Source organism: Alosa sapidissima, chromosome 10 (genome assembly GCF_018492685.1).
Source record: "Alosa sapidissima isolate fAloSap1 chromosome 10, fAloSap1.pri, whole genome shotgun sequence".
NCBI classification, from domain to species: domain Eukaryota; kingdom Metazoa; phylum Chordata; class Actinopteri; order Clupeiformes; family Clupeidae; genus Alosa; species Alosa sapidissima.
This window is the reverse complement of record NC_055966.1, coordinates 17,216,441-17,231,200: the sequence shown is the minus strand read 5'-3', so window position 1 is coordinate 17,231,200 and position 14,760 is coordinate 17,216,441. Positions and strand designations below refer to the sequence as shown.

Here is a 14,760-nt window from a genome sequence, read left to right as displayed (position 1 = left end):
GGCTCAAGAAATAGCGTATCGGTCTGGCGTTGACAACCTTTGTGACAATGACAGGTCGAAGCAACATTCTTCTTAAATACTTATATGTGTATTCTAATCTGTTTTTCCAAGATCAAGTGCAACTGTTGTTGTGTTGTGGTTAAATAAATGGCGCATTCCTAAACACGCACAGATAGAGTAGCAAGCACGCAAAGGGTGTGAAGCGCAAGCCTGAACTTGGGAAAAGCTATTGCCAGAACTCCGAAAGAACATGAAAAATATATTTATTCTAATGTTATCTAGGTTGAAAGATAGCTGTGGTTAGATGTATTAGCAATTGTCCTGTATTCAACTTTGTTTAATGTGTCTCGCGTCTAATGGTCATTTTAGAGCTGAATTTCTATAATAACAGTGTAATAATATTCAGTTGTAAAGAGCCAATCTTCTACGACAGCAACATTTGGTAATCACAATCATACGTGCTTTGACGGCTGATTATTTTAACTGTTCATATGCCTCTCATTCGTCCTTTTGTGCGTGGAATTTGCACGTAGCTTTCTCTGATGAACAGTTATGACTGTACATCACGCACTGTGGCATTTACTCACGCAACAACAGTGCAGCCGGCGCGTAACTGAGGGTTTGATTGCTAATGAACTGCTTGTGTGCTTCTTCATTGTACTGATGTTATTCAACAGAACAATTGAATATAATTAGCCTATATGTATTTGTGTTCTACTCTTAGTATCATGTTGGGTCTACTTTCACCACTGCTGCCAGTTGTAATAATAGCTTAGGCTATAGGTTAAAATTCAGTAGTAGCCTATTCAAAATCAGCACTCATGTTTTGTGTAGGCTAGGCTACTTGAATATTCATTTGCAATAGGACGTAAACAAACATGAATGGAGATATTTCTAATTTGCTGTGATTGCGCTTTCCATGTCCGTCTGTAGCGGTTTTCGGAGTCTATAATGGCCAATGCGGGTGTCACCATGTCTATGGGGGACATGCTGGTGGTCAAGGGAGAGGAGGGTGACACCATCACTGGCCACAAAGCCCAGGTCATCCTGCACCTCCAGTCAATTTCTCAGGGGTGAGTAGGGAGGGTGGGGCTCTAAACTCTGCCCACCTGCAAACTAAAGCCAAAATACAAATTAAACGTGCAGATAAAAAACAGATAATTTTAGCGAATGTCCTTCTTGCCATAATAATCATTTAATTATGATATAATGTATATCTGTATATCGACAGTAAAACATGATATTTGAGACATATTGTAATCAAGACATGCATCTTTAAGTGTTGTAAATAAACCAGACGCTGCATTTTAATAGGCTACCTACCAATGCTGTCGGGTTATTTACCTTGGCTTTGTTTTCAGTTATAATATATGCACTGCGCACGCAGAATGCCGATCAGCCCTACCCTGTAGAATGCTTTGTGATCCCTCTACATAAAACTCTTGACTTTGTCTCCCCCTGCAGGGCAAATGACGACATTGCAGATACATCTACCACAGTTCTGGCTGTGGAGACGCACCAAGGTGAGAGGCGTCCTCATACCAATCCTTCTCCTTTCTCCTCCTCTCCACACATATTTTTTTTGTTGTACGATAGGATACAGAATAGTTCAGTTCACTTACATCATGTCCATGCTTGTCATAGAAGTGGCTCATCTGCCGTCAGTGATAAGATCAGTCCTCACTTCAAAGGGACAGCATGTGCTCATCAGATAACTAGACATTTGTTGAATTCAGCTGTATAGTCTAACACAGTCAGGCATGTTTTGTGTACAGTAACACTCCCCTTCCCCCCAACAGAGGATAGCAGCACAGATGGGGATGAGGTGGAATATGGATACCCCATTACCTGTGGCGACAGCAGAGCAGTCCTCCTCTACAAGAAGTTTGTGTGTCCAGGCATTAACGTCAAATGTGTCAAGGTGCGTCCATAACACCCCTGCAACATTTTGAATTAGCATTTAAGTCAAGCCTCTCTGAATTTAAACTACATTAATTGATTAATTCATTCATTAATTCACTAATGAGTAGAATTTTAAATAAAAAATGTCCCTGGCAGCATTTTTACTTCAATTATTTAACTCTACATATTTGCTGTTTCTTATGAATGGCAAATTTGCTTGACATAGTTCCTGCTCCTAGTGTATGCTTTCCATGCAGTTCAATGACCAGCTGATTAGCCCAAAGCAGTTTGTTCAGCTGGCTGGCAAATCCACTCTGAAGGACTGGAAGAGAGCCATTCGCTTGGGAGGGGTTATGCTCAGGTAATGTAGACAGTGACAAACACACACACACACACACACACACACACACACACATACAGAACACCCCCCCCCCCCAGCACCACCTTTTTTGCTTGATAATGATCCCCATCAAATATTCATTTGACAGCAGATCCTTACAGAACATTCACCCAAACATTACCCGCTAATGTTCTAAATATCTGACTATGACCATACCACTTTTGGCGTGGTGTTAATCAGTAATGTGTAATCACAACAGTTTTTCCTGTCCTTTCGATTTAAAATCAAATTATACACATGTTTACTTCTGTAATGCTGCTACTGTAACAATAACATCATAGTGAGTTTCCAAATGAAAGCAAACAATGTGAGGAAATACAGGCAAGCTATTCTCAGCTGGGACAAGTTTACTATCTTCCACAAATACATCATGATGGTTGGCCAAGTGGAAGAGTGGAGAGAGGAATTAGTGTACTGTTGGTACTGCATGCTAATTGGGCAGAATTTAATTGGGTATTTCCCAATAAGTATTAAATGTGCTAAACTCAATCAGTAGTTGAGATAATGGCAATTAATTATATCATGACCACTCTCTGAATAGAGATAAACATGTGCCAATAACATTGAGTTAACATCACAAAAACTGCAGCAACACAATGTGTAGATATATCCAAGCCTGTGTCAGATCAAAACACTCAAGTACACAAGAAAATGAACACACATAGTTTTCCTTGACTGTGTTTCTCTCCATCGGCCCTGATTGCAGGAAAATGATGGACTCAGGCCAGATAGACTTCTACCAGCATGACACGGTGTGCACCAACTCGTGTCGCAGCACCAAGTTTGACCTCCTCATCAACAGCACTCGCCTGCCCTCCATGCCCACGCCCACCTCTCCACTGCCAGGTAGGCTACACACCTTAGCACCCCTCCCACCAGAGCCAGTTCAGTCACATACCTGAACCCTATTACCACCACGGCCATGTAAGGCACACACCTGAGCTTCTATCCCTACTCATCATCACCAGGTGCTGTAAGCCCCAGTGCTTTCAAGAAATTGAATTTGAAGCTGAAATTAAAATGAAGGCTGGAAAAAGTCATCCATTTGAAATATTGAGTCTGAAACGGAAGGCAGCTGTCTGCTGTCTCGCTACTTTCAGCTGTCTTACAAGTCACTTGCCATAGCAGGCATCAAGATTGCAGCTGTGAACTTTGTTTTCGGACGGCCTAGCAAGGTAACACAGAGCCGCTGCCAGGATACCAGAAAGCAGAATAACGTAATGTTCAACTACACAGCTCTAAAAAAAAAAGATCTGTTGCCAATTACAGTTCAGCTGCTCATAATTAGATAGAATTTTGAATGTTGAAGGCAGCACGGAAGATACATCTACACTGCCTTCAAAATTCATCAAAATGAAGATATCTTAGAAGGCAGCATTTTATAGCAATATTTGATTTAGACATGCCTCGATGCCTTGCTGCTACACACAACTATTTTGTGTTCACTTTTCATTTTAAGCTTTACGGTGACACACAAATCTGCTTTTTGATTTCAGTAATCAATTCAAGTAAAGCTGCTTTTTCTAAATAGAGATATGGTCTGTATTAAAAAGGCTATCAATATTATAGGAAATATTTGTTATTTAAGAGACTGCCACTCAAAGTTGTGTAATGTCTTTGAGCTAAAATCTAAACAGGTTTCTGGCAGTTAAGTTTATTAGTTGGATTTACTGCAACCAATTTCCATCCATCCTTATTGCCTTCATTACAGGACATGCTGGCAACATCCTCACCCCATCTATTACAACCTCTCCCAAATCAGCACTCTTACCCCCCGCCTTTGAGGATGTCCTGCATTTTTTACCTATTTCTTGAAGCAGTGATACAGATGGTACACTTTCCCATTTGTCCTTTGCCTTCTCAGTGCCTTTTTCGTGTGATAGGTCCAGGAGTGTGCAGTGTGTTGCTGACAGTTTTCTGTCAATGACCAGATTTCTGTCTTTCCTCTCTCTCTCTCTCTCTGTCTCTCTTTTATTCCTCCTCTCAATCACTCTTATCTCTTCCTCTGTCGGTCTCTTTGAGTAGGTGGTGGCGGTCAGATGCTGTTCATGGAGGACAAGTCTGAAGACTCAGGCAGTGTCATGATGGAGGCGCGGGCGAGTCATATGATCCCTGCCCAATCACAGGCCAACGGAGAGATCAAGAAAGAAGCAGAGGACGCAGGTGATAATAATGAAATTATCAGGAGTTACTGGCCAAAAGACAAAAGAGGGTGTGGTCAGTGTTAGTGGGGTCAGACAGGGTTGGAGAGTGTGTGTGTAAATAGGGAAGTAGAGAGTAATGTTTGGTTTGAGCATAGATTCTGTAACTATCTTTATTCAAACCCATTATTATTATGTGTGTCTGTTATGGCGTGTGTGTGTGCTTGTGTGTGTGTGTGTGTGCATGTGTGTGTCTCCAGATGAGTCTCTGAGCTTCTGGCAGGGCCTGTCGGAGTTGGGCCTGGTGGGGGAGGTGGTGTCCAGCATCCGCACAGAGCTGCTAGCCCTGCTGCGGGGGGTGGAACAGCGTGGGGAGCAGGCTCTCCTGCATCACACAGGTAGGTACACACACACACAGATGCACAAACACACACATACACACACACACACACACACACACACACACACACACACACACAAACAAACACACACAGATGTACAAACACACACACTGATGCAGAAACACACACACAGATGCACAAACACATGCACACACACAGATGCACAAACACACACATACACACACCTGCACAAACACAGACGCAGAAACACACACACACACACCCACCCACACAGACATAGAAACACACACACACACACACACTGATGCAGAAACACACACACACACACAGATGCAGAAACACACACACACTCACATACAGATGCACAAATCCACGCAAACACACACCTGTACACACACACACACGCACAATACCAGCACACACACACACACACATACATGCAGACACACTTTGTTCAAAAGGTTACAATCATACATGTTTCTTTTCTTCTGACCTTTCTCATGGTACTTTTTCATGTCCCTGTGTATAAGGTGCGGAATGTCTCCTATTATTGTGTACTAACTGGTGATATTGTGTGTGTGTGTGCGCGTGCGTGCGTGTGTGTGTTTGTGTTTGTGTGTGTGTGTGTGTGTGTGTGTGCCTATGTTTGTTATCACATCAGATGCAGCGGTTCTGAGCACGCTCACTCAGATGTTTGGGCTGCTGGACTCTGTCAGGCAGGTTCTGGACCTGCAGCGCAGCAGGACGTCCCAGAATGAAGAGCTGCTCCACAACAGACTGGACGGTGAGAACAACAGCCCATCCACCCAATCACACTGCCCTTTCTTCTTTTATAAAGATGCACTGCCTTTGTTGTGCTTCATATCATCAAAATGCTTGTTTCAAAACCTCCACCAATGTTGAGAATAGTTTATGGCATTCTGCCAGTAGACTTGAACCTGGATGAATACCGGAGGGAATACTTGTAAGAGTTACTTGTAAGTAGAAGCTACAGTTACAGTTCAATTCAATTAACCATTTAAAAGATTATTTAGATAAGGAGAGACTTTTGTTACTTGTTGCCATTTGCACTAATAATAAGTTGACACATTCCACCTACCCCTATTATTATTACCAAAAATAACAGCATCAAATGTATTTACAAATGTATTAAATAATAGTTACTATCAGTAATAGTATATCCACTAAGTGTCCTCACTATTGGATATTTGACTGAAAATCATATTGGAACATCACATATTATCAACCTCTTACGTGTATGTGTCACTTAATATTCATTTCTATACAAACCAAGACGGCGGATTCCTAAAGAAACGCAAGCACCCACACCATAAGTTTATCTAAATTAGTTATGTACCAAAAATTACATTTTGCCGTGACTCGAAGAGCTGTAAACAGTGTTGTAAGGCTGCGTGTACAAATCCGCTTGGAGCTCCACTGGAATTTTGAATTGTGACGAGAATTCTCATGCTAACCGTTGATGTGCCGTGAGAAAGGTTGGGAATAAGCACCCAGCAGCCCAGCACTAAACTCCGAGCGTGGTAAACAAAATCGGATATTTCAGGCAGTAAAAGCCCCGTTAGAAGCAAACTAGATTTTGTTCAAATCTACACACCTATGGCTACTGAAAAATGTAAGGTTCATTTAGCAAATTTTATTTTGAAGTATTAAAAGACATCGTTGTTTTAAGAATTTTCGAACGAAATGGTTATTAGCGCGTTTACGATAATAAATGACTTTTGACTTCTGTGTGCTCTAAAGTTCTAGAATGTCAGCTGGACAATCAGAAGAAGCAGCCACTGGACTGGAGGACCCACCCCTCTTCTCCATTCCCCATCATTGTGCACACTCCATTGGAGGCCACGCCCTTCTCCAGGCCCCCGTTCGGCAAACGGCCACGTCTGCAGCGCTCCGCCTCCACCTCCTCCGCGCTGTTCTCCTCCAGCTCTGCGGCCGCCTCCTCCGGGAGCCCCTTCACGGTGCTGTCCCCCATCACCTTCTCCCCGGTGGGGCAGACGCTGTCGGTGCCTGGGCTCCCCATCTCCAGCCTGGCTCAGCTCCCCACCGGCTCCCAGCTCTTCCCCCTCCACTCAGCCTCTGGAGGTTACCGGGGGAAGGCCGAAGCGGTGGGGATCAGCCCGGCCTCGGGGCTCAGCCTGCCAGGCGCGGCCAACCTGAGGTCTGCGGGGGCTCTCAGTGCCATGGAGGAGAGACCTCCGTCCAGGGGAGAGATGCAGGAGAGGGTGGAAATAGAGGAGGAGAGAGGGGAGTCTGAGAGGGAGGAGGAGGAGAGGGGGAGGAGGCGAGCCGTGGAGGAGGAAGAGGGGGAGGAGGGAGAGGAGTCGATGGCGGAGGAGAGGAGACGGGAGGAGAGGAGATGCAGAGAGGAGGGGGCCGGGGAGAGAACACACAAAACGGCAGGAAAGAAAAAGAGCCACAAAAGAGCGTTCCGCTAAGCAGCAGGAAATACCCTCCAATCCACACCACCGAGGGAGAGAGAGAGAGAGAGAGAGAGAGAGAGAGAGAGGGAGAGAGAAAGGGAGAGAGAGAGATAGAGTGAGAGATAACAGGTGAATAGGGTTGATGGTTGTCCATGTGACAAACTTCAGGGAGTTTTTAATCTAACATGGCCCACGTATCACTAGCCTCTCTCTTCCTTTCACAGGGAAGACAACCACAAGTGTGTAGCCTAGGACCTTTAAACATGAGAACTCAGCTGCAGCTGACTCCTCTGTCCTTGTCCTTTATAATGCAGAAATCGGTCGATGTGGTCCACCATCCTACATGTTTTTTTTCTCCTGGATGGTGAAGTAATGTATACCTCTACATACCTATGACTGGATTCAATACTTGATTCTTTCCCCTCTGGCCACAAGTGATTTTAAGCCAAAAGAAAAATCACTGTTTTCTATTCTTTCAAATATGTTTACTCTTCTGGAGTTTCAGGGTTTCATGACTGTTTCAACTACACAGTTATTTTGTTGACAGAGTATACTTTTGTGTATATGTGAATAGTTTGTATGTCGAATTTTCATTACACTTTAAATTTATATATTGGATATGTATACATATATATGGTATATAGGGAATTCCAGGTGTTCCAGGCAAATTTATTTAGTTCTATTTTTGTTTTACATCAGCATTTTTTGCCCTTGTACGGTGTTAAAAGATAATTGAAGTTTTCAAGGACAGTATTAGTCATTAGTGATTATTTTGTTTTGTCAATGATCATCCCTTTTGCAGCCAGTATTATGTAGCCCCTGTTTTACAGTTAGTTTGGCACTCGTCATAGTGGTACTTGCATAGTGGCTTTGCTCCCTTGGGTTAGTCCTTGGAGATTAACAAAACCAAATTGTAGGGATTTGCTGAAAGGGAAACATTTGTCATGGAAGCATCTGGCCTGAGAAGAAAAAAGGAGCGGAAACTGTTACTTGTACAATTAGTTCAATGGACACATGGATATGCTCATTGTTTGTTTATTTATTTTTAGATAAAAAATGCACCTTAGATGGTACCATTCAGTTCTGAAGCTATTTGCAAGTTTGGATTGTAAAATAAAAAAATGAATCTAAATTGAGACTCAGTGGAGAGAGCATGTACTGTAGCATCCCCCAAAATCCCCTTCTTTAAGGCAGCCTCGGGCCCAAGATGTCTGAGGATGAACAGACTTAGGAAAAGATATATGCAGAAACTCAGCAAATGACTGGTTCAATCAGAGTAGTTAACAACTAAACATTTGGTTTCTTTCTGTGTTCTGGAATCATGTCTCTTTAAGCAAGCACTTAATTCTAAACTAATCTGCACAAACAGTTTTTCTTCCTTTCAGATGTATTGTAAAATATATATTTGTATTTATGTGTTTAGTTTATATCTTTATGAGAGAGTGGAACACAAGTGCACTGTTCACACACACACACACACACACACACACACACACCTACATTGGGGCAAATTCATCAATGCCAATAGAAATTACAGGGAAAAGGCATTTTTAAAGTCCAACTAAAAACGCTAAATAAAAAATGTACCCTCTTTGTCCTGTGTCAGCAATCATGTGTACTGATGAACTGGAGATTTTTTTCTTCATGTTCCATGTTGATCTCGCATGACATTGTGACTATAGAGATTACAGCATCTTCCCCTTAAAGTGTCAGTTCAGTGTAAATTGACCCGTAGCCCTGTTGTTTAAGCTCACCACATGCAGCCCATCGGAAAGAGAAAGAGACAATTTGGGACAATGTAGGCCAAGTTATGGACAAGCAGCTTAAAGCAGACCTGAAACTGAAAGTAACTCCCCACTGCCCCCATGGGTCTGCTTCTTTACATTTATCAGTAATACTATTATACCAAATACTATTATACCAAACATTACTTTATAATGTAGCATGTTAAGCACTACATCTTAATCAATATTTCACACATTAGTGCGTCTGGCCTATAAGACATTGGATGTAACTCATGTATAAAATGTTTATAACAAAGGTAATTTTCATAGACTTTTTCGTAGACTACTTAATAAGTTACTCATAGATAGAGGCTATGTTTCATTGACCAAGGATCTTGAGTTAAAGTTCTTACTCAATTTGATCCGCCATTACCAATTTGAAAATGATGGTGTGGTAAAAATTAAGTATTAATCCACAAAGAGGCAAAAAGTATCCCACAGGCAAGCCAACCGTATGGCAGAGTAGCCTACAAAGCTTTATTCACAACGCCTGAGACAGGTTACAAACACACAAGCATCCTTCCTAAGCATGAGAGCAACAAGTCTGAGTTGTAAACAAAATCTTACCATTATTTATAGGACTAAAACAGAGTATTCTGGATGGATTACATAAAAAGAAAGAAAAAGAGCTTTCATGATAAGCGATAAGCTGGTTTCACTTCAGACTCCCTAAGTCAGGCTGACCTTGGAGGTCACAGCTAAGGAAAATTCAAAATAACTGAGACCATCCTTTTAATGTATACCTTTCTTTAAAGTGTAGCCAGTTAAACAACAACCCCATTAGACATTAAAACGCTTTTTCCCCCACTTATTTCCCCACAGTGGTGAATACTCATTGTGCGATGTATTTCTTAATATCTTTATTATAATGTTTCCCAATGTAATCATGTAATTTGTAACATTTTGCATGGATGTGCGCTGGTGCGCGTTCCTGTGGATGAGAGAAGCAGGGTGTATGCACCCGCCCATATCACTGCTCTTAAAATAACATAGAAACAACTTGGCACAGATTTCTGACCAGGTTTCTCTTTTGTGTAAGAGCGATTTTTGGATCATGCGCCAGACCACACCTTCTGCCGCACCCCTGGGCGCAAGGTTTAATAAAAGTGAAGCGCATGGTGCAAAATCCGCCACTGACTGGGTGCAAGATGAGAATAAGCTTTGCGTTGCACTTTGCACCACCTTGTGCCGGGTGCACGATAGAGCCCATAGTGTTGATATGATTTGTAGTTCATAGCATTCTTTTTTTATTCACATTTTACAAAGCATCCCAACTTTTTTGGAATTCGGGTTGCATAAGAATGTTGCTAACTAAATATTCCATTTGATGTCATAATGCACTCAAGCACACATTATACATGGCAGTTAATGCAAGTTCTAGATTGCACTGTAAAATTCTAGAATGACTTGCAGTAATATTTTACTCCTGAAAATTAGTGACATTTGTTTTGAGTCTGCCTGGCCCCTGAGGTCAAATCTGAAGTGGCTCCATATCTGAAAATAAAGTTTACAGTCTCTAGAACCACTAGCCAAAATGTCATGCTTTAGTCATAAAATGCACAATACCTTTTATATATGAGCTCATCTGCTCCACTATAGGGTGCATTTGTATTTCAGCTGTTGGAAATACCACTCATGGCTTGCACCCTCCCCCTGACAGGTGCATCTGGGTTTGTTTACAAATGGGCAAAGATCTCAGAAAAGTCATGTCAACTGACAAGGTAAATACTACACCTTTCTTACAAATAGTAGGCTATTGCACAATTGCCGTGAAGCAATGCATGATTCTCTGGTCGGGGGAAAGCAAAGTTGCAAGGCTGGTTCTCCATACAGGTTGGTTATGGCTGGGACATTGCAAGCTAGTTTACCACCAAAATCACTTTGCAGCTGTTGTATTGGGATAAAAAAACGTATTTAATAAAGCATAATATGCCTTTAATTCAACATGGCCTGCATAAAGGGGAGGAGAAAGCCTGCATTCTGGTGTATCACAGGCAGATGGCGGTAGAGGTCAGAGATGTAGGCCTATTTCAGACAATTTTCCACTGTGGTCTATTAACCTCTCTGATCTCCCATCGCCCCGCCCCATATGACACCTTTCTGGACTCTTGGGTGTGTAGTGGTGAGTATGACCCAAGAGGCTCACCACAGACCACAGTGGCATCATGAAGTGGTTTCAGTGTGTATCTGTTTGGTTCAAGCAGTGGCACAGAGACTCCCTTTAAACTTGCGTTCTGAATGTTCCCTGATACGCCCAGAGTCCATGTAATCCCATTTTCATCAGGGAAAGCACAGGTCAAATGTATTATGGCAAATTCATGCGGAGTGGTATAGTGGGAAAGAGAGATAGTGCACTATAAGGCATTTAACAGCACCTGGCGGATATAATTCTCTCTCTCTCTCTCTCTCTCTCTCTGTTCCTCTCTCATGCACACACACACACTACCTCAAGTTAATTTACCATTATGTAGTACACTACATCTGAATAAAAAGCTTGCAGGCTTGAGCTGGTATATACCATTATTATAATACGTATTCATACCATTTCTACCATGAGCAAGGCCTCATTCTAAACACGAAATAAGTTAATGAGGTAATGAATGCTAACCACTGACCTCTTGTAGCCTAAATGAAGGTCATATTGAAGGGGTTGAAATAGCCTTCAGTGTGTTAAGTAGATTCAGAAACTTTTGCTATCATGCTTTGCGTTTGTAGGCTAATGTATGTAGATTAACCCTCCTTGGGGTCAATTTGACCCCAAGCAATGTTTAACATTATAAAATATATGGTTCACTTTTTTTTTTTGCTTCATGTTTCATGACTTTTCCTCAATTGAAGGGTACAACAGAGTTAGCATGAAATTTGTACAATAATATGTTTTCAATGTCCTATACAAATATTTTGTACATTGATGTTGACCCCAGCTGTATGAAACATAGAATACATGAATATTTGACACATTATGGATATTATTATTTGAATAGTATGAGAACATATATTGTTATTATCATTATTACATACACAAGTACGTATTACATATAAGTCATTTTGGCAGGACTGTATAAGTCAAAAGGGGAAGCAACAGCAAGCATTTGGGCTGCTGACACTGGATGGGCAATATTGCCAGCCAGGGTTCCAAGGTTCATAAAGGGGTGTGGGGGGGGTGGGATTGTTTTGTAGAGCTTTTGGTGGTGGCTATTACACTCTTGTTAAGTACCTGTCACAAAAAAACTGGGTAACAATATGAATTATAATACTTTTCTGAGGGTTTATTTAGCTGGGGTATTTAGTGTCGGTAAGATTTGAGGATAACACAAGGGTTAACAAGCAGCTGCAGAAAATGCAGGTGCAGGTGTGTAGCAGGATGACCAACGCTGCTAATTAACCAACACGTCCTCCCAGTCATCTCAAGTAAGAACTGATATTAAATCAAGTGACAAGTATGTGGAGTGTTATGATTATGAATGCCACTGACTCATGATGCGCAACACCTTTATTTTATTCACTTAACTAAATGAGTTTGATGTAGACTCCCTATCCACCATGTCAGATGCGTTGTGCCCTCTGGTGAACACATTGTACTACACACGCATCATTGCATGATTAAGCTCAGTTTGCTAACAGAAATTCTCTCGAGAAAGCCTCTGCAGGATGACATTTCAAAGTTCTAGCCCACAGGGCAGCTATTGTTGACCTATATCCGCATTTTGCTCCACCCTATATTGAATTAAAGCTACGATTTGCAAAACAATCGCTTGGTGCTTTTATATCGAATCTAATATATGGAGAGGCAATCCATCACGCTCACACTGCTTGAAGCTAAACGTGTTTAAGGCCCCTTTGCTACGACCATAAACCAGCCCTCAAATGTGTTTGGGTCGGAAATGGGCACATCTCTCTCGACTGATGATTCAATCATGAGACTTGGATACTCACACAAGACAGGCCGTATCGCGGTAACTGGATGATGCGCACCGGGTGGCGGCCTGATCGGATTAGTCTCCTTCAGTGTATACCATCCAGTCAGACAATACTTGCACGTCTTCATTCCCTCTGAGACTATGTGTTTGGCTGGATAATATGCACCGCCGACAGTTTATTGTTGATGCCTTGAGATAGGCCTACTTTGTGTACACTTGGCTCACAAAAGTAGATGAGTGTACGCTGCACGCGTGTTTACTTCAGTAAGGGACAAGATTAGGCTACCAGTGCTTCCACACAGCCATTGTACCTGTCATTTGAAGAGGTGTTGCTGCTGTAGAACACGCTGACTTTTACAGTGCATGCTATTCACCACTCCTGCCACCTGGTGGCTGTCAGATTGCCACATTTTCCAACTGTCCCGTACCTTATACTGCACATTATGTGCTGTACCTTCTGTAACTATTAACTGCATTTTCGCTTTTATGTTTGCATAGCCTAGCACATTGGATTGTATATGTGTATTGAATGTGTTATAAACTTACCTGGCCTTGTTTTGCCTTTACAATTGTATATTACCCATAGGCCTGTAGGCTATCCATATAGCGCTCAGACTGTTCTGGGGAATCTGTAAATTGCCCTGAACTGACATTCTGATGGTCACTGTCTCCAACTGAAGATGACACAGGATTCATATCCCCACAAAGGCTCTTCATCTCCTCAGGTGCATTTCATCGCCTTTTCCCACAGCGTTATTATTGTCAATGTGGCTTAGAATAGATAAGGGTGTTATTTCAGTGTTTGGTCATCGGTATAGATTGGAGAGTTTGTAACTATATTGCTTGTCCTCAAACTCCACACCCCAAATAGGTTGCATCCAAGGAATGTAAGGCAAATGATCCAATTAAAATGGAATTGATCACATAGAGGCAAATTAATATTCCAAACACCACCTGGTCTACTTTACATGATAGTTTGTGATGTTTGGTTTAAGCTTTTTTTACGCTTTTGTTCTAGGATCAATCGGCTTCCATTCTCTTGGTTGCACGGTTAAAAAGATTAGCCCAAATCTGACTAACCAGTGGGATGGTTGGATAATACCGTTCGTTTCCGGGGCCCAGCCGGTGTGCCGGAGGATGAGGCCCCCTCACCCGGGTGAATCAAGGTGAATAGCTCAGCTGTCACCACCAGAGCCGAGTACCGGTTGTCATTGTGATACGCCCCCCTCTAGACTGACAGTGACAGGTGAAGAGACCGAAGGAAAGGAAAACGTTTCTGCCTTCAATGTCAGTTCAGGAAGCTCCGTGGAAATCATTAATAATGGGCGTAAATACCTTGTTCAGAGGGTCAGTCGTCTCTGCACTTTGTCAGTGTTCATCAGCGCTGGGATATGACGAGGTTGGCCGCTCGGCACTGCTCTTAACATTTCCTCCCTCCTAGGCTATAGTCCTGCTGTAGCTCGTCTGTGTCTCATCTCTGTATCCTCAGGGCACAATGTAATAGCTGCTCGTCTGATTAAACCTGGCAGGATTAGGGAGGTCTCGTCTCTGGCAACAGTCGCCGTTGTGCCGCCGGGAGAAAAAATACATATTTCAATACCTCTTCTACTTCTGGTTTAAGGGATAACTGAGTGCGTGACTGCGTGGGCGTAACCACATAATGCCTACAGAACTTTATAGGGATTTCTCTCAGTGAAGAATTCTCGTGTGCGGGCCTTTTATTTCGATAAATGTAATAATTGTTGGCTTGTCCTACTTATTAGCCTACTGATACAACTTGAGCCACATATCGAGACGTGTGAATAAGACT

The 14,760-nt window shown here is 42.3% G+C and overlaps 1 protein-coding gene across 1 annotated transcript; it reads left to right on the top strand.

The window, feature by feature from the left end:
- Positions 1 to 60: 60 nt before the first annotated feature.
- LOC121721027 (glucocorticoid modulatory element-binding protein 1-like) lies at positions 61 to 8,914 on the top strand. Its single transcript, XM_042107578.1, has 10 exons — positions 61 to 1,073; positions 1,465 to 1,523; positions 1,800 to 1,921; positions 2,160 to 2,263; positions 3,009 to 3,148; positions 4,328 to 4,465; positions 4,704 to 4,841; positions 5,467 to 5,589; positions 6,567 to 7,082; positions 8,853 to 8,914. The coding sequence occupies exons 1-10, from the start codon at positions 952 to 954 to the stop codon at positions 8,912 to 8,914; spliced, it is 1,524 nt and encodes a 507-aa protein (XP_041963512.1). The 5' UTR covers positions 61 to 951.
- The last annotated feature ends 5,846 nt before the right edge of the window (positions 8,915 to 14,760 follow it).

Bases quoted from the DNA above. Each gene is read 5' to 3' on its own strand.
- LOC121721027 (XM_042107578.1), top strand. From the start codon at position 952: ATGGCCAATGCGGGTGTCACCATGTCTATGGGGGACATGCTGGTGGTC. The intron at 1,074-1,464 runs GTGAGTAGGGAG...CTCCCCCTGCAG, and splicing joins CTCCAGTCAATTTCTCAGGG to GGCAAATGACGACATTGCAG. The intron at 4,842-5,466 runs GTAGGTACACAC...TTATCACATCAG, and splicing joins GGCTCTCCTGCATCACACAG to ATGCAGCGGTTCTGAGCACG.